This window comes from Macaca fascicularis, chromosome 3, assembly GCF_037993035.2.
Source record: "Macaca fascicularis isolate 582-1 chromosome 3, T2T-MFA8v1.1".
In the NCBI taxonomy this organism is placed as follows: Eukaryota; Metazoa; Chordata; class Mammalia; order Primates; family Cercopithecidae; genus Macaca; species Macaca fascicularis.
The window spans coordinates 110,425,208-110,446,386 of NC_088377.1; the positions used below are offsets into that span (position 1 = coordinate 110,425,208).

Here is a 21,179-nt window from a genome sequence, read left to right on the forward strand (position 1 = left end):
TGAATTATCTATCAATGGATCTCATAAATAGCTCTTTTGGTGTACTACGGTGTTAGAAAAATCAAATTCAGAAATTGTGGAGCTACTGGTGTTTGGATAGTGCTGTGCTTTATATGATTTTTTCTTGATTTATAGTTTTATCCTACAATTATTTGTCTAGCAAATAATTTAGAGAGATAATTATGATAAGAATCATAAATAGTTTGTCAGTTTGAACTCTTTTTTCTTGATTTCTATATATAGGAGGAAATTTTAGGTGTATTTGGGTTTATCTTAGGAGGATCATTATGTCATTTTTAAAAGGCACAAAAAATATCCTTTGTGTCCCAATAAAGATAACATAGTTTTTTTGAAAATTTTAACGTTGATGCTCATGTTTTAAAACACAAAACAGCAGTTTCCTCTCTAGAAAATAATTGTTTTTATTTTTAAAAATATTTGTTTTATTGTGAATTATTGGTAGTTACTTATGTGAAGATGAGTTGCATTTCTTCCACATACAATTTAATTTTCAAAAGTTTTGGATTTCTAACCAATGACCCAGAATCAATCAAGATTGGTTTTAATCAGGCATATCATAACCAATCTTATATTCCAAGCCATCATATTCAGAGATAAAATGTTAACCATAATATATGTTTTGTTTGTTTCTTTTTCTCTGTGAAATTCAACTATTGCTAATGCCATCCCTATGTTCTCTACAAAAGTTTATTTCCCTTCCTAAATGTCTCCACTAATCAATTCATTTTAATATTACGATTTGTTGTTCTCTTCCTAACAGAGAAGTGTTTTTTTTCCTAAAGAAGTGACTAAAGACAAAGCAAAAATTCAACAACGTATATGCTGTATTATTTATGCATATCAATTGGATAATTTAGATGACTTCTGTAATATTTAAATAAACTTTACATCATTACAACCATACACTAATGAGGTACTTTAGCATGTCTTTCAGGATTTAAAAGTATAGAAATGAATCCACTAATTATCATTCAGTACCAATGTTTATTTGTACTCCAAATATCACAGTAACTGAAGCTCTTTAAGGCTTAATAAATTGTAACTCATCTTCCTTGCATTTGTTTTTATTTTTAAGAGAAGAGGACCCAATTTTTAAATTATAGAATATAAACATATGAAAAAAAATTATAGTGTAGAATTGAGTTTAAACTCTAAAAGAAGCCCTTAATCAAATTTAAGAAAACTAAAACTGGCATTTATGTTACAGAACTTATGCTATAAGTCGCTGAACTTTTATGTTACCATCATGGGAGCTTTAAGAAGCCTCAAACCACAGAGGCGCCTGCACTGCACTGATCTGCATGTGTATAGAAGTCAAGATGTCCTAGTCTCCTGTTAATGTACCCTAACCTCATCTTCCTTTGTTCTATTTTCCTTCAGTCCATCTGCAACTGGAGAACCCAGTTTTTGAGAAAGATGACCCACACCCAGAACCCTCTCTTTATCCCACTTCCTAGATTTCCTTGATAGAATACCTTGAGATTTTTCATAAAACTAGAGTAATGAAAATGGGGTCTAAATACAGCGATCCCTAGACATCTAGACTCTCACAGGCATCAAAAGACAATGCAAAAATACCCCAGGCCAAGCTGGACTGGCCCCTGCCCTAAAGATTTTGATGAAAACAGACCGTCAAAAATAGTTGTGCATTAAGCCAGACGTGTTTTGTTTTGTTTTTGTTTTTGTTTTAATAATGCCTGTTCTAATGCATACACGTCTCTTGAATTTGGATGAGAATATATGATCCCAGCTCAGTTGGATCTAGCTATGCATCCTAGAACGTGTGGTCACGCTCCTAGAGGAAAGCAAGGGTCTGCGGCTGGAAAGGAACAAAATCACCCTGGAGATGCGGCCCCAGTCAACTGCTTCTTCGCCCTCCGACACGGAAGGCGACAGGCTATAATAGCCAGGAGTGGACATTCCTTGTAAGCAGGCTTGAATCTAGCTCTCCTAGACAGGGGAGTTCCTTGATGAAGGGCCTTGAGAGTCCTAGTGACATTAGGAATCTGGCTTTTTCCACCCCTCTCCGTCTTTCTTTGCTCACTGCTCCCCCTACCCCGCGTACAAGCCAAAGAAAGTTTTTCTCAGAATGAGCCTGCGTTGACGTAGGCATCGCCTCCCCTCTCCGCTGGATAGAAGCCCAGAAAGGAGCCACGGAGAGAAGCGGAGGTAGGGGTCGCCTGGATTCCTGTTGCTGCGTTCCGGGGGCGGGGCGGATCAAAGGCCAGCCAAGAGTATTGGTCCTGGATCTACAAATACATCAGGCTTTTTCCTCCTCCGTCAACCTCCTAAATCCCAATGAGGTCATAGCAATGAGAGAGAATCAGCTGGAGAGAGAGGGGGAGGAAGAGGACGACGACGAGGGAGAAGAAACCCAGACGGAAAGAGGCCATCAGACAAGGTCGCTTTTTCTGGTGACATAGCAACTGCAAGGAGTGTGGTGCTGAATATCATCCGCCCGCTCTGCCTGGGGATCCAGAGACTTGCAGAAGCACTTTGCATTGCCACGAAAACAAAGGCGAGACGAAAGGGAGAGGGAGAGAGAAGCTCGGAGCAGTTCTCTTTGGGTCTCCGGGAAGCAAAGCTCCTCTCCTCGGCAATGAAACAGAAGGGACCGTGTGAAAGGGTCTGGTAGGCTGAGGAGGGGGCGGGTTTCCCTGCGGAGATTTGGGACGCGACAGAACTCTGGACAGCGCCTGGGGAGCAGGGCTCGGAGCTCCCTGGGTTACTCCAGGTTTCCGGCTCCTTAAAAGCCCTGGTACTGGTGTGCAATCTTCGCACCACCGAACCGAACCCAGGAAGATCCTTCTACGATCCCTATCTGAACGTGCCAGGGGGTGGAGCAGCTCCTTTGCCTCTGGTTCAGCCAGGGAAGGTCTTCGTTTCTGGAAATCCAGCCCTTGTGGATAATGCCTCGCTCTTGAAGAAAAGTTTTGGGATCTGGTAGGGGGTGGAGGGGTAAGGAGGATAGTGGAAGAAAAAAAGATAGATGGTTGGTTTCTCTCCCTGATCTGGAAGGAAGATGACCGAGGAAGGATGTGCACCAGCGGTCAGATTATCGGGAGCCTCTTGGTGCTTTCCGTGCTGGAGATAGGGCTGGGGGTGTCCAGTGTGGCCGTGGGGGCAGTCAGCTTCAGCCTGGCCCTCCGAGAGCACAAGCCGCAGCTCGGAGACTCGTCCCCGGTATGGAGCGGGGTGTGTGTACGTTGAGCCATTTCACTCTCTCTTTACCTCCTTACGGTGATGGTCAGGGTGCGCGCATTAGTCACTCCCTCCCTGGGAAACAAAATCGTAAATCTCTGACTTGCATGTAGGTTCATGCTGACAGGCTATGCTTCTTTACATTGTCCTTTATTCATTTTTATTTATTTTTTTCCTTACTTGGGCTAAAGACTAAATTAAATGGCTTTGTTTAAAGGTGGGGGTGGGGGATTAGTTTCCACTGGCTGATTCTGCAAAGGGCTGCTCTGCCCAGTGGTGCTGTTCGGGAGGCGGGGGGAAGGGGGGTGTCACACCTGTCAAGGGCAGGCTCACTTAATCTTTTCTTCCTTCTACAAGGAAAATCAAAATAAGAGTGTTCCATCATTTTTCTGTATCAGGGAACAAGCAGAAATAGTTATGCATTTATCACTGGGCAATAATGCCCAAGGTACACCAAAGGCAATACCAATAACAAAAAGAGAAATGTGGTGTGAGTGTGAAAGGAAGTTTGTGGGTGCATTTCATTCCAGAAAACATTGCTCTTAATTTTCCTGTGCTACATTTCTGATATTTCACCTCTGAAAACTCTTTTGTAAGTTCTAGACAGTAAGTTAGAAAAACAACTGGTAAGATGTGTAACAACATTCTAATTGGAGAATAATTCTGCTTACAGAGTACCAAACTGCTCAAAGAAACTGTCATAGTTATCTCTAGGTCAGATGTTGGATTCAACAAGCTTCTTTTTTATTAGGGTGAATCTTCAAGAAAGCCTTAGAAACCTATTTCTTCCACCAATAATCAATAAAATAACTCAGCACCATTCCTAATGTGAATCTAATTGTGAAAACCAGTTTTTTCCTTCCTTCAAGCTACATGGCTTTCATATTTACTACCAAGACTATAAAGATGAATCAGAGCACTGTCTTAAAATACTACTCCATAGTGGAAGAAACAAAATGGTACATCAATAACTTTGCCAGCAATGAGAAATTAGAGTGTGATTTCAGAGAGATACAGAGGCAAAAAAGGGGGAGAAAGATTGGGGTGGTCAATGAAATATCCACAAAAGAAGTATTATTTTATTCTTGATCTTGGAAGTTTATCAGGACTTAGAATTGATGTACTGCAGTGTTAACTAATGCTTCACAGTGTAAGATCTGAGGCCATACTACCTGGTTGCAAATCCCAGATCTACCACTTACTTAGCTGGGTGACTAGCCAAAGTTTCCTTATCTATAAAATGGGGTCGTTAAAAGGAACACATTAAATACAGTTGGCCCTCCCTATTCATAGGGGATTGGTTCCAGAGCGCTGTTGGTTACCAAAATCTGAGGATGCTGATGTCCCTTATGTAAAATAGTGCAGTATTTGCATATAACCTAGGCACATCTTCCGATACACCTTACATCATCTCTAGATTACTTACAATACCTAAAACAATGTAAATGCTATGTAAATAGTTGTTATACTATATTTCCTTTGTATTATTGTTATTGTTGTATTTTTTTTTTCCACATATTTTCAATCAGAGGTTGGTTTGTATTCATGGATGCAGGACCTGGGAATACAAAGGGCTGACTGTAATGTTCTTAGTAAAGTGAATGGAATGTAGTAAGCACTGAGTAAATATGAGCAGCTAATACTGAATGCACAGACTGGCAGTGGAGGGCGTGAGAAAAGACAGTCTTTCAGGAAGCATAGATGAAGGCAAAAAACTGGGACAGGTTGGGTTGTGGTCCAGGAAGAGTAGGCTCTTCTATTTTTCTGGGGCTTAGGTGTGTAAGAAGAAGATAAGAATAGAAAAAATGATTGGGGCCAGACCATAGGAGACTGTGTACCAGTTGGAGGCAACAGATTCACTTCCTCATATTTCGAGTAATAATAACACCCATTCTTACTTCCCCTTCCCAAAGCGATACTGAGGAAATGCAGAAGAAAGCTAGACAGAAAATTATTCATCTCTTTGCTAAATTATGAATTAAAAATCTGGATTATTTATGAATGCCAAATAAGATTTTACAATAATTAACCTGTCACAATACACATAGTCTACAATCAAACTACATTTTGATTACTGTTGTAAAACTCCTTTCAACACATTAATATCATTACTATAAGGTTTCTGAATTAAATTTAAAAGGCAGTGGAAATAAAAGCTGCACTATAAAAGGATTATTTTTATACAGAGAGACCCTAAAATTGTAAGCTTTTTATCTAGGACAAGTGCACTAAGGCTTTAAGCCACTGCTGCATTTTGATTATTTGGCCCCGAACACAGAAATCAAAAAAAAAAAAAAAAAAAAAAAAAAAAAAAAAAAAAGAGGTAGCTTAAAAGTAAAGGGCTTAAAATGTATGAGATGGATGCTTACACAGATTATTTCAAGGCACTATTTCATCTGATTAATCAGGCAGGGATGCTTCCTGTGATAAATTTTTAAAATATGGGCAATTAGAAGGAAAAATCAGTTGACTATAATTTCATAAAGAACGAAAACTATAGGTGTCATTATAGCATTTTTGTTTCTTCTTGATTCTTTGTTATAGCTGATATGGTCATCTACAATGAAAGCATAAAATCAGAGGCATAAGTGTTAGATAACAATTAATAAACATTGAGTAATATGCTTTGGAAAAGATATAGTCATGTGAATTACAACTGATGTAAAAGATTTATAGACAGGAAGTTAAATGCACAGAGTTCTGTTTCCAAGTTGCTGTGTGAAAGTCACTCTTCTCAGCCTCCAGTGCATCATCTATAATGGGAATGGACTGGGTTTAGCAGCACACAGATTCATAAATCCCTGAGAATTGTATTGCTGTAGCTTGAGATTTGGAAATCTAGAGATTTAAATGGTGGTATCCAGAACAAAATATGATGCTAAGTTGCATTTTATATATATTATGCTAAAATTCCATCCGTCTATTAACATATCTGATATCTTATAAAACTTAATTTATTAAACAAACTTTTCTAAGCCTAGTTCTCCCATGTGTAAACCACAAGGTAGTATTTTTAAATATTTAAAAGTTTTCTTATCTAAATCATTTAATATTTACAGGTTTTATTGCTTATTTTACTGGAGCATATTTGATTTATACATTATATCTTTATCTGCTTAAAAAATCTGATGTTTTGCTTCAGCAAAATTTACAGCATAAACAATGCACATACCTTTTCTGTAGACTCTTGGTTTACCATGGCAACAACTCAGCCAATTGTAGGATTTTGTTGAAATTCACCTCTGCACATTCCGATCTATATTATAGTAATCCAAATGAGGTGCTGTATATAAATTATAGCTGCTCCAAAGTATTATTTTTAATATTTAAGCTTTTAAAATTTATTTAATAAAAAAGAAATAAAGTGAAAGAAACCTCTCAGTTACTGCAAATGTACACAATTTGAAGCTAGTGTGTCTCTAACCAGGTAACATATCATTTTTTCTTCCAGATCAAGTACTTAACAAAAGAGATTCATATCCTTTGGCATAAGATGAAAATGCTGCTCCTATGGCCCCCCAAAAATTACAAACATATTTTTGTGCCCCATTTTAAAATTAACTTAAATTATACAAGTAATTTATAAATACATTCAAAATGTTTTTTAAGTTATAACTAAAGTCCTCTTCCCTACTCCCTTATCAAAATTAGACACCATTATATTCTTATAGTTTCACAGACATTTCTCCATGAAGAAAAAATAGTTTTGATCTGGGCATATAAACCAATTTTCATCAAATTTTTGCATATAATAAAGCCCATTAACAGATTCTGTAGAGGCCAGGTAAAGAATCTCTTTCTTATATGATTCATACTCTCATTCTCAAATGCTGCTGATTGTCCACTGGGCATAAGCAGTTGGATGATTGACAATCAGATAAGTTAGGCAAGCCCAACTACTGGGAAATATAGTTATTATTTAGGGGGCCATACCGTGCATCAAAAGAGATGTAAATATGTGTTCACTTCTGGTGTTGATAATGGTATAATAGAAAATATGGTGAGTTTTGTCACATTTTTATTTATTTGACGAATTTCTCATAGTCTAGATTCTGTTCACATGTAAATGGCACATACTGGAATTTCTATCCAAAGTCCATGACAAAATCTACTTTGAGATTTTTGTTCTTATTCAAGGGTATAACTGGTCTTGAAGTCTTTGTCCTAGAAACATTAAGAGATAACTAATAATATTTGCATCAGTCACCTACTAATTGACAGTTTGCTTGATAGAAACATCTGAACAAAGTCAAACCTTTTAATTTGGACATTTTTGCCTAAAATATCTTAGTTGGGTCTCTGCGTTGACTTAATTATGAGCCGGATTATCCAATGTGTACTTTGAATAGAACCAAACTATCTAACTTTTTTGTATATTCATTTGGTCTTCACGCAACAATTAATCATACTGGTAGATTAATACAATCTGAAATGTCTCTCTTTGGCTTCAATAAAAGCTATAATAGATTTTCGTGTGTGTGTGTGTGTGTGTGTGTGTGTGTGCAAGTGCAAATTTAAACAGAGTTCAAAATAAAAATATATATAATATATGAGATACATATATGATACATATGTATAATCCTATATATGATATATATATAATCCTATGTATATCTCATATATATATATATATATATATGATCCTGTTCACGTAAATGGAATTTCTGTACCTAAATAACTAGGTCCAGCATTGGTCTAAATATTTAAATTTGTCTTAGTAATCTTAGAGAAATTTTCTTGTGGCCACTCTACAGATAGATGTTTCAACATGCAAAATGGACAGTGCCTTGATAATTAGACTCTCATTGAGCATATTTCTAGAAAAGAGAAAGAGAGAAGAAGCTGTGTGACAACTTTCCTCTGTAATGTACAAAGCCATGCAGTCCTTGAACTGCAGATCTAATCTAGACATACTTCATTAAAATTAGATGACAATCAGATTAGATTCATACATCTCACTCAGTATAACTGTGTCAGTGGAAACGTTTTATTTCTTCACCAAATCAGTCTCGTTATTCCTAAAAGGAGGAAAATATTAGCTCTATTTCATGGAGTTCTTGTGAATCTCAAAAAACAATGTTTCTAAAGCTGCTAGTTCTGGGCCTGGCATAGAGTTAGGGATCAGTGAGCATCAGCTGCTGCTTTCTCTCCGCTGGCTGGTGCTGCTCCTTGCCTGCCTGGGACCTAGAGTCCACTAATGGTGCTCTGGCTCTCAATATTTCTCCCACACCTTTCATCAACCCTAGTTCGACCCATTCTTTTTGTTTTCGTTGTTCCTGTACAGTATGTATCTAGTTAGGTTTTGATTTAATTAGGATAATTACATTAGCAACTATGAAAATGTACCAAAATATCTATATTAGAAAACTCTTGTAATATTTAGTTTAAAACCAAATGAGAAAACATAAAACCCTTCTTTCTTTGTTTTTCTTTTGGAGTGAGAGAGGGTGGTAGAAACTCTATCATAAAGATATTTGGTAATCAGATTAATAAGACAATTATATAAATTAGACAAATTGAATAGTGTGAATATGGTGACCATTATTTATGCCATAAAACAAAGTATTCAAAAAGCAGTTAGAACTATGTAAATACTTTTTGAAAAGTCAAAGTACAAATTAACACATCTAATAGATACTTAATATCTTAGATATTTAATAAATAAAGATACTTAACATCTTAGAAACTTGAACTGCCTGAAGAGTAGCTCTACAAGCCATGTTTATTACATGATGTATTATTCACAGACACCTCAATTAAATACCTAGATTTCAACAATGACTATTATAACCTTAACTGGTGCCCATGATTTATTAGTACCAATAGTAAAACTCCCAAGAAGCAATTCTAAGTTCCATTAGTTTGCAATCTATTGTTAAATATTGAATAAAACTATGTGGTCAAGGCAAAAAGAAAATATTAATGGTTAAATAAATAGATCAGCTTGGGAGATAGAGTGCCCTGATCTATTTATCCTGTAGAAATAATGCTAGACATGATTTATTAATAGTTAACTAATGTCCAGATGCTTCCATATGTACTATTATTTCTAATTTTAACAACCTTGTGAAAATGTGGTATTTTATAAAGTTTAAGTAGAAAAAGGAACTTACCTAGGCTCCATTGTTATTTAATCAGCTGAGTCAGTACTTTAAGTCAGAGCAATATTGTTTCAAAGTCTGTACTTTTTCTATTGTGTTGTGTGGAACTTTGGAAATTTTCATGAAAAAGTCTTTCACTGAGGCCCGACCTCATTATTTGCTCCCCATCCTTGAATATATGTACCAGGCAGGATACCTTAAAGGCTAAGTCCCAATCATTCCTTTTATCTATTTTCCAGAAGAGACTAGCAAGTCAATCAATCAACAAGTACAACCCCCACGTTACCAGAATTTTGCATCTAAGATATTGGACCTAAATTGTTCCTGCCATCAAGGCTTAAGACTTAGTGTTAAATTATGAATTTCAAACTATCTTTAAATATTATAAGGGCTAGTCAGTATAGCACATGACAACAAATTTAAACAGAGTTCAAAATAAAAGGTATAAGCAAGAGATCACTTACTCTTCATCTAAGCCTTGGAGACAGAATAGGTTTCCAGTGGGCAGAGGAGGAAATGTGTGCAAAGCAAAACTATTAACATTCGTACAGTCATGGAGAAGAGGTAAAGGCAATAAAATGGAGTTTTTGTGGGGCACTGAGGATATCAGCCTTGTTAGGGCAAGATATGTTCATGTAAAAACTGTGAAATGAAGATCTGCCTCTTCTAAATAAGATGGTACCAGTCTTGAAAAGGTACTGAAAGAATGGCAAGACTAGTCTGCTCTTGATACCCTACTAGGCTTGGAGAGCTCTATTGGGTAGAACTTGACAATCATGAGGTCAAGGCAGTTAAGCCCAGGCAATGCTGCTCAATTTCCAGGCAAAATGCCAGCTGGGTTCTGAGATGTACATCCTGGATCAAAAGAAAGACTTGAGGAAATCCTTGAAATTGAGAAAATGTAAATTTACCATCGCAAATCTAACCACATTTTCAAATGTCATTCCTGTTGATGGTAGATTTTTAAACTTGTAAATTTCTTATGTTCAGTGAATCTCACAGCCGGCTGGCATATAAAAACAGAAATTTGTGCATTTAAGTGGAGATATCAGCATAATACAAAGAAATAAGAATAGGTTTGGGAGCTATTAAGATCTGGGTTCATATTCTACCTCTAGCACTTTTTTATTGTTTAGGCTTGAATGAGTTACATTATCTCACAGAACAATCAGTTAATTCATCTGCAAAATAGAAATACCACCACTTATCTCATGGAGTTGTTCTAAAAATTAAATGTGATAGTTATATTAAAGTATTCAATATACGCATTAGATATTTACTAACCATGTCTGATCCACAACAATGGGATGCATGTTTTGGTCTCTTTTCTGGAAAATCTATAATCTGCGTGTGGTTTCTATTTGTCATTTATATACATATTTTATTTTTATACATTTATGAAGAGGATCTTCTTGTAAGACCATTGATTAAATTGACCTTGGACTCTAGGCTTGCTAACATTTAGGTCATATACCCTGTCTTAGAAACTGTTTACTCTACATAACTGATTTTGTTCCCTAGTAATAGTTGTGATTTGGTGTGCATGTTCCAGAGTTCCAGGAATAATTGTTTTAGGTCAATGTTGGAATAACAAAGTATGATTTTTGTTTATTCTACTAAACAGAGACGTATGTTTGATTTTCTTGTTATATTTGGCAGGGTTTTTTGAATTCTTAGTTGCCTTCTTTTTTAATTTGTACCCTGCCAATTATTTTTCCATATGGATCATTATGTTAATAACAGCAATGGCAGCTTATATTTATAATAAACCATATTGCCTAAGAAATCCAACTGCTCTCATTACACCATTTATCCCAGCAGATAAATTTATTCACTTAAGGGATGAGAGACTAAAGGATTTAGGATTTAGTGATTTAAGATCCGAAAGTGAAACCAGTAACAGAACTAGGATAAAAATCAAAATCACTTAAAGAGAGAAATATGTGTAGGAGTCTGTGTGTGCACACCCAGGCACAGAGAAGGTAAAAAGATAAGCAATTCCTAAGAAAAAGTTGGTAATTGTCATTAATATACAATTTAAGCTGCATTTTTAGGCTGCTATTACCCTGATGTGGGGCCAAGTTCCCAATGCCATGACCTTCTGTGCAGCTATGTTTGTTTCCATAACTGGCTAGCTTTCAGAAACCACCACGCATGTTGGATGAACATTCATCTGTTGTGTTGGCAATTCTTGGGAAGAGCATAACTTCCATTATTTAATCCCCTAGGGTCATTGGCTATTTTCAAATATGTAAGAACAGGTCACATATCAGACTCAAAGCTAGCACAACTCAAGGGAGTAATTTTTTTTCTTTCTCCTTCACTAAATTCATCATCTACATTTTAAATCCTATTATAGTTTCCACATGTTTCAAGTTGTGAGCTTTTTACTTGAATGTTGTCCTAGGCTATACCCAAGTACATTTTAGTCATATTTGATATAAAAGAATCTTAAACATAAAATATAAGCAAAATCATGTAAATTGGAGTAACCTACATTAATATAAAACTACTTTAAGTGACATAAATACACTTATTAAATTATTATGAACTATATAATACAGAGGTTCTGCACAAATATATAAAAAGTTTAAGTTACTGCAGTAACTAGAAAATTATTGATAACATTATCCATACATTGATGCTTAATATTAATCACATTCCTTTTTACTACCCTCTAGAAGTAATCACTATTATAAAGGTTTATATGAATTTAATTTTAAAATTTATTTATTATATTTGACTAAGATAATAAAAAGTTTAACTCCAAAGAGAAACTCTTCTGAATTTTTTTTACTACTATCTATGAGATGGGTTTTCTTTTGTTTTAAGAGCCTATGTGAATAATGACTATAACTAAGATTTATTTAGAAAAAATGACATTTAAATATACTGCAAATTCAAAGTTCCCCTTATATAAAATTCACAAGTTTGGTTATGATTTTTCTGTCACTTTTGAAGCAGAAACAGCTCTAACACCTAAAAGCCTTATTTATTTAGCATGCTCAAAATATTCAAGAGATCATTTTTTAAAAAAGAAAAAACTATCACAAAACAGAATTGGAACAGAACACAATGCATAATGCATTAAAAACAAGAAAGATTCATTACATGAACACTGAGGGGGAGATGTGAAGAAATTGCATTCTGCGAATTAAGGCTGATTTGTTCGGTGCACTGAAAGATTTGGGTCCTGGGCCAGTTTGAAGTTTCTGAGATTTTTTTGGACTTGGATTTATTTAGAAGTGTGTGCATGCTTGTTAGCTACATGCTATGTCTGGTGATTTCTTCTGAAATTTATTCTTAAGTTCATCTTTCCTTCAGTTACTTCAGTCTTTGAAAAGGTTTCTGTCACTATCTGATGTGCATCTTCATTTAACACCATGAAACTATTCTTTCCATCTCTCTCTTGAGTGCTTCTGGTTTAATTTCTGTTTGCTGTGGTTGTATCTTATCTCACCTGGTCTGCTAAGCCACCAAGATGGCTGGTGTTAATGGAGGAACGCCTTATCACATAAACTTGTCTGTTGTACATTTTATCATCTTGGGATTTTATTTTTCTATGAAGTTGATCATATGTGTGAGAGGTTATGTCTCTTTTGATAAAAGATGTACATTACCCTTTTCCAGTTAAACTGATGGTGAAATTTTCTGTAGTGGAAGAAACATGGTATATGGAACTATATTCCTTACATTATTTCAGTCCTTCATTATAGTTTAAAAAATAAGAAATTAGTTTGAGTTTAAGGAAAAAAGAACATTGCATAATTAGCAGGGTTTTCCATGAACTAAGAAAAGAAAGAAATATAAATAGGAAGATGGAAAGTGGCTTGAAGATGTACACTACGCTAAAATTGCAGAAGAACTGGGAGAGGGGAAAGCTGAAAGCCAAGACCACCGAGAAGATCTGTAAATCTAATAAAGGCAAGGAAGGTCCAGGGACCTGGATTGTGAGCCCAGGGAGTGGGACCCGCAGGGATTAGGCTTATGAAGATGGGGCCAAGTCAGCGTTGAGGTCAATGGCAATAACACTTGATAGGCCTTAATTCTGTAGTCCACACTGGGTTGGGATGAGACAAAAAGGGAAAAGACAGCGTGGCATGGAAGAAAGCTCTGCGGGACTCCAGGAGCGCAAGCTTCTGTTGTCACTCTCATGAGCCACCTGCTTACTTTCCTTGGTTCTCTTTCTTGTTAGATTTAGTGAACAAATATTGATTCCATGGCTACTGTGTTCTATATTGTGATTTTGGTCCTGAGAGTCTAGCAGTAAATAAAATAACCATAATCTCTGATCTTCTGATGCTTAATTCAAAAAGAAATATAGACAATGACTAAATAATACACTAATTAAAATTAAAGACTGTGCTATGTTAAACAGGAAAATAGGCTGGGTGCCGTGGCTCACGCCTATAATCCCAGCATTTTGGGAGGCCGAGGCAGGCAGATCGCTTGAGGTTGGGGGTTTGAGACCAGCCTGGCCAACATGATGAAACCTCATCTCTACTAAAAATACAAAAATTAGCTGGGCATGATGGCACATGTCTGTAATCCCAGCTACTTGGGAGACTGAGGCAGGAGAATCACTTGAACCCAGGAGGCAGAGGTTGCAGTGAGCCGAGAACATGCCACTGCCCTCCAGCCTGGGCAATAGAGCGAGACTCCATCTCAAAAAAAAAAAAAAAAAAAAAGGAAAATATATAGGCTTATGAAGAATATAAAATAACTTTATTAACATTGGGGAAATCAGGAAAGCATCTCTAAGAAAGCAATATTTTCTCAAGAATGATGAGGCATTAACCAGACATACAGAGGGAAGAGCATTGTTTCATGCAGAGGAATAGCATGAGTAAAGATGCTGAGATAGGAAAGCTTTGGTGTCTTCAAGAAACTGAATGAAGTCCAGGGTGACTGAAGTATGACCTGAGGAGGAGGAAGTAGAAGGCATTGGGTGAGATAACGAGGTAAACAGGGGTAAAAATTAGAACTTTATATACATGCTACAACATTTAGATTTTTCCCTAATTATAAAAGGATCTATTGAAAGCGTTTGAGCAGGAAATGGACAAGATTATAAACGTCATTCTGGTTTTCAGTTTAGAAAATGTATTGATGTCACACAGGAAGTCACAGGTGTAGTTAGGAGGCTATTAAGATGTATGATACAATGGTTACTGCAGTGAAAGTGGAGGTGGTAAAACACAAAAGCACAGATATTTACTTGATAAGACTTTGTGTTTTGTGTTCAATTTTATGCCATTATAGAAGGGATGTATTAAGAATAACTACCAGATTTTGAGATCAAGCAAATGATAGAATCGAGTTTCTGTTTACTTTTTTGAGAAGTAGATTATTAGAAAAGAGAAAAACTCTGTGTGCATGTGTGTGTGTGCGTGCATGTGTGTGCGTGCATGTGTGTGTGTCCGGTGTAGGATGGGAGATCAAGAATCTGTTTGTGACCTGTGAAAGTAGAGATGCTTGTGAGATATCAAAATGGAGAGATGCTGTGGACTGTTAGATAAATAGGTCTAGAGTTCAGAAGAAAAGGCTGTGCTAGAAATATCAGTGTGGGAGTAATTAGTAAATACAAAATATTTTTAAGGTCATATGTTTGGTTGAAACCACCCAAATAAAGCTTTTAGTTACTACAATATTTAGAGGCTGGATAGAAATGAGGAACCAGAAAAAAGGTACTGAGAAGTTTGGCCAGAGAGATATGCTGAGGACCAGAAGAGTGGTGTAAGCAAAGACCAAAGGAGAGATTTCCTTGTAAGATGAAGGCTGAAAGGTGGTGGTTATTGTTTGCTTTTGCAAGAGTAGCTGAAGTATGGTAACAGGAATATAAGTCAGGCTAAAGTGTGCTGAAAATATAATGGGAAATAAGAATCTAGAAATTGTAAACAAGAGGCTTAGTGGCGAAGGGAGATGGGTTCTGTATAGAGATAGAGCAATAGACTTTGGAGTCAAGGAAATTTTCTATTTTTAGGGGAGATTTTGGAACATGTTTACGTGCCAATGTGAATAACGGGGTACAAAGAGATAAATATGTAAAGAGAAAAAGTCTTTAAGAGCTAAAGGGGGAGTTTTTTTGTTAAGTGTCGTCTTTGTCTATTGTATAAACAGAGAGAGCAAGTCAAGTATGAGTGAAGATGCACATTAAATGGCCAATGCAGAGAGGAGTCTTGGACAGCTTCTGCCTTTTTGTGTAGGCTGAGACTCTAGGAGTCAATAGCTGAGGGTAAACAAGACATAGAATTCTGGGTATGTGGGCACTGAAAGCATCATTAAAATGTTTTCTCTTCCTATTGGTTGAGAATTATAATTGAGTCATGCAATGAACTAGAGATTTAGAAATAACTTATTCTAAATTCATCATTTCACAAATAAGTAAACTTAAGTCCAGAGAATCAGGCTAGCTGTAGAACTAGGACCAGAGTCCAAATCACCTATTTTTTTATTCAAACATTATTTCTACAGATGACTCAAAATATTAACTATCCTTGAAATAATCTTTCAACCAAAAGGAAAATGCAGTTATCCGGCCACTACCCAAAACTGAACAGAAATGATCCCAAATTATTGGCAGTGCTAAATCATAATGGAAATATAATTAGCATGTTAACAGATTTCAGGGGTTTCTACCTGTTCAGAAGTTTCAAAGAAATGGCTTTCTATACCAATTTTGGCATGTTTTCCATGGTGCTTTTCCAGACCAACTGAGAAATGGAAGCTAATTTTTAGAAGTTAATATTTTCCAAACCCACAAGAGTTATTGATCAATTTGGATAAGTAAGTGAATTGCCTTCAAGAAGGTATTTTAAAAACAGAGTCCAAAGCTCATTTATCAAGCAGTGAACATTCAAAACTTTGGACTGGAAATGTCAAAGTCATTTGGCTATTAATGTTTGCTATCTGAGCATTTTCTTTTTAATTCAAACAAATAGGAATCAAAATTTATAAATTTACTACACCATTTGCCTGGAGTTCTTAGTAAAACAACATGCATATATATAAAAAGAGCTTCATCCAACACTATATTAAAAGATAAATGCCTTTTAATCATGGTATATGTTTAAAAAGGTAACCTTTTTAATGCTTTTATTTTTAACCATGGATACAGTGAAGCATATTTATTAGTGATAGGGTGGGCTGTTTTCTAATACAAAAGTAAGAAACTAAAATATCGTTATAAAAGACAAGCAATATTAATTAATTTTATATGCCAATCACTTATAATTAAAGTAAAATATTTTCTCAAAGGATCAGTTATTTTAGAGAAAAAAAAGGAGTAACTTTAACTCATAATTTTGCTAATGTCTTTTCAACTCCAGCCAAGCTATCTCACTAAACCTCTTAGACCCTCAGACCTTCAGACTAGTCTTTTAGAGAAAGACATGAGGGTTTATAAAATACTAAGACGAAGGCATTGGCCAGACGTTGTGGTTCATACTTGTAATTCCAGCACTTTGGGAGGCCAAGGCGGGTGGATCAATTGAGGTCAGGAGTTCAAGACTAGCCTGGCCAAAATGGTGAAACCCCATCTCAACTAAAAATACAAAAAGAAAAAAAAAAAATAGCTGGGCATGGTGACGCGCACCTATAGTCCCAGCTGCCTGGGTGGCTGAGGTGAGAGAATCGCTTGAACCTCGGAGGTGGAGGTTGCAGTGAGCCAAGATTGTGTCACTGTACTCCAGCCTGGGTGACAAAGTGAGACTTCATCTCAAAAAAAAAAAAAAAGAATAAAAGTATTCACTGCAATATAAGATGCAAGTTTTGGAGGTATTACGCTATAGGTTATCAGAAAACTTATGCAGGTAAAAAGTAAACTGCCTTAGAGCTAATTTAGGAAAACATTGTATTTTCTGAGTGACAAGATATTTGGGAAGAAACTTGTCTTTTCTTGACTTGTAGCCATAGTGCATCATCTAGACTTGCACGGTCAAATGTAGTAGCCACTAGCCACATGTGGCTATTGAGCACCTGAAATGTGGCTAGTCTGAATTAAGATGTGCTGCACACTATTCACAATAGCAAAGCCCTGGAATTAACCTAATTGCCCATCAGTGATGGACTGGATAAAGAAAATGTGATACATATATACCTGGGATACTATGCAGATGTAAAAAGGAACAAGATCATGTCTTTTGCAGGACATGGATGGAGCTGGAGGCCATTATCCTCAGCAAACTAACACAGGAAGAGAAAACCAAATACCACATGTTCTCACTTAAAAGTGAGCTAATGTCTTTTAATAAGAGCTTTTAATAAGAGCTCACTTTTAAAGTGAACTACTAAGACATTAGCTCGCTTGTAAAAGAGCTAAATGATAAGAACATATGGACTCATAGAGGGAAACAACACACACTGGGGCCTTTCAGAGGGTGGAAGGTGGGAGGAGGGAGAGGATCAGGAAAAATAACTCACCAGTCTAGGCTTAAGACTTGGTTGAGGAAAATAATTTGAACCACAAGCAACCATGACACAAGTTTACTCATATAACGAACCTGCAGATGTACCTCTGCACATGTAACTTTTAAAATAAAAGTTTAGAAAACAAAGATGGGCTGCAGGTAAAAAATACACACTAGATTTCAAAGACTGAGTATGGAAAAGAGAATGTAAAATGTCTCAAGTCGTTTTATGTTGATTTCATGGAAAAATGATGATACTTTTTATAGCTTAAATAAACTATATTATTGAAATTAATTCCCCCTTTTGATCTTTTAATGTAACTACTAAAATGTATAGTTATATATGTCATTTGCATTGTGGCTTACATTAGATTGCTATTGCATAGCTTTTGTATGAATACATTTTTTTGATCAAAAGAAATGAGTCAAGAAACTTCATTTTTTAAAATATATAGAGAGAGGCTCACTCTGTCTTCCAGGCTGGAGTCTGGAGTGCAGTGGCACAATCTTGGCTCACTGCAACCTCTGCCCACCAGGTTCAAGCGATTCTTGTATCTCAGCCTCCTGAGTAGCTGGGATTACAGGCATATGTCAGCATGCCTGGTTAATTTTTATATTTTTAGTGGAGACAGGGTTTTGCCATGTTGGCCAGGCTGGTCTCAAACTACTGGCCACAAGTGATCTGCCTGCCTCAGCTTCCCAAAGTGCTGGAATATAGGCATGAGCCACCACGCCTGACCTTATGTTTTGTTTTGCTAAGACATTAACTAGAGATGAGGAAAGTCTTTAAGACAATTTGTGTTATTTTTTTGGCATAGTCATAAACTGGAAGGCAGAGTTGGCTTATTTGCCTTGTAGGGACACCAGAAACAGGTGTTACAGTACAGCATTTCCCAAAATAAACCGCTAAATTACTTGTACCCATGACACAGAACTTTCAATTTTATTTTTTTACGAGTAAAACCAAAATCTCTCTGTTACTTTTTATTCGTGGGATTTCAAGTATAGTATAATCTGGCAAGTACCAAAAGTGTTCCAGGCAAGGGAAGACTATTTCCCGCTTCTCCCACTGAACTGAAATTCATTCACTCATCGATTTATTCATCATCGAATATTCACTGAAATTTTTGTATGCGCAGGTCTCATGTTAGTGATAAAGGTTGAATATATATTTTAATAGCATTCGACCAGAAGGAGTTTAAAACCTTTTGCAATGACAGATATATAATTAATAATTACCAGAAAGTATGATCAGTGCATCAGTGTTAAAATATGCTTTAAAACAATATTTTGTTAGATTTTAACTAAGAATAAGTAGAAAGGTTAAAGAAAGCATCACAAATAAAGTTAATAATTGTACTGAACCTTGATGTTCAAAAAGAAATTTTTCCCATGGAAGGAGGAAAATAAATATTTATTAACACCTGCCATGTACTATAACCCAAGATTGAGCACTTTCACATGAATTGTCCCTTTAAGACCATAATTACATGATATTAACATTAGTCTCCTTATACTTATAAAAAGAATGGAGAGAATCATTTCATTATAAATAATATGTGCTGTATCAGCTGTGATTTTCATCACGGTAGACACCGAAGAAATGCCTGCTAAAAATGAGTGGGAAAAAAATAGGGTTACATAGATTAGTGATCAGAAAATGTCAGAGCTGGAGGAGATTCACAATTCTATCTGATCCAAGTCTCTCTTTTTAAAGATGAAGCCCAGAGAATTAATTGACTTGCTTAAGGTAAATAAATAACAAAGGAGGACAGAATTGCCACCTAGAGGTTCTGTTCTGAATTGCAGAACTTTCTTTTTTTCTTTTTTCTTTTTTTTTTAATCGTTCGTGGCCACAAGTAGTTAGTTGACAAGCTTTTAGCCCATAACGACAGAGGACAATTTCATCAAAACCTGCACTCTGATAACAACACACTTCAAACCATGCTCATGATTTATTGCAAGCTTTCAGCTTACTTGTAAGATTCCTGTCTGTATTCTACTGATTAGAGCTGTAATTATATTAACATTTAATCATATTCTCTCTTTGGAAATTCTGATGATTTTTTTCACCTGCTGTCCTTAATATTTTTTTTTAACAGGACTGATATTATCACGGTACTTTTGGTAATATAAAGCTTCAATATATACTGGACCCTAGAGCTCTCTAGTGAATCAATTTGACACATAATTATGGGGCTAACATTAAATTAAGCACTTGGCTGAGAATTTGAAGATAAATAATACAATGGACTCTGGATCCAAGGGCTTTAGAGTTGTTAGCAGAAATATACTTGCAAACAATAATAGATAGCGAGCACTTGAATTCTTCCAAGTGACTTTTACCTACAATTTCATTTAACATTTACAGCTATTCTATGAGGCGTACACTGTTATGCATCTCAGTAAAGAGGAAACTGTGGAAAAATAAGTAACTTTCTGAAAGCCACACAGCCAGAAAATGAGCCATGATGCAAACCCAGTCACTATGACTTCAGAGTAGTCATTCTTTATCACTAGGCTACACTACCTCCTACTCAATCCACATAAATATAGTTCAATACACAATTAAGTGTATGCAAATCCTGTGGATGCACAAGGAAGGTGAAGAGGGTCACAGATGACTTCAAGAAAGATGTGCCTTCGGTGGCAAACCTGGAAAAACGAAGTAGGGAGAGCTTGAAAAGAGAGGAGGAGAGATATTCCAAACTCGTGGAGGCAAGGCCTATGAGAGCTTGAGAACGGCAAAGAGACTGTTGGTTTCCAAGCAGAGAAAGAAGGGAGATTGAAGAGGTAGGCTTGGTCCAACTATGAGGAACCTGAGTATTAGACTATAGGATTTGAAGCCTGCTTCTTTAGAAATGGACAGGTACAAAAAGTGTTTTAAAAGGTTTTGAGGATAAGGGTGACTAGAATCAATTTATTTTAAGAATAATCACCTAGGGAGTAGTGTGAAGAATTAGAGGCAGGGGGATTACGTATGCTTTTAATATTAAAATTAAGACTCTGAATGAAGGGAACACCAGGAGCAACGGAATTATGTGGAAAACTATGGAGGCAGATTCGGCAAGACTTCATGGGAGTCAGGCTTTTAAAAACATGGATTGAAAAGATTGGCAATTAAGTCTGACTTTCTGCCTGGGTTAAAGAGAATGAACGTGTATTGAGATCAGAAAAACAAAAATGAAGGCAGGTTTGGGAAGGGGTAAAAAAATGAGTTTAGATAAGTTGTACCCCTTTGATTCATTCTGAGTGGGAGTAGGGTGCTGGTGGTCGTTATAACATAGAATAAAAAATAGACTTCTCTTTAATGTGCTTAAAGTGTAGTAACAGAGATAATAAACGTATAACTATCTATAATACGAGTCAAAATGTAATAAGCCGCATAAAAAAGGTATTATGAGAATTAAGGAAAAAAGATGGAATTATATCTGAACAGAGAATTTCA

The 21,179-nt window shown here is 36.1% G+C and overlaps 1 protein-coding gene across 9 annotated transcripts in view; it reads left to right on the forward strand.

Moving 5' to 3' along the window:
* Positions 1-2,163: 2,163 nt before the first annotated feature.
* Positions 2,164-21,179, forward strand: part of TMEM196 (transmembrane protein 196) — a 51,261-nt gene continuing 32,245 nt past the window's right edge. For 4 of the 9 annotated variants that reach the window (XM_005550020.4, XM_005550022.4, XM_074036590.1 and 1 more), the window contains exon 1: positions 2,164-3,222. In XM_005550020.4, coding sequence (XP_005550077.1) covers positions 3,058-3,222 — 165 coding nt within the window. In that variant the 5' untranslated portion in view covers positions 2,164-3,057. The remainder of the gene's footprint in view (positions 3,223-21,179) is intronic. The other 5 variants (XM_005550021.4, XM_005550023.4, XM_074036591.1 and 2 more) reach the window with 2 other exon arrangements.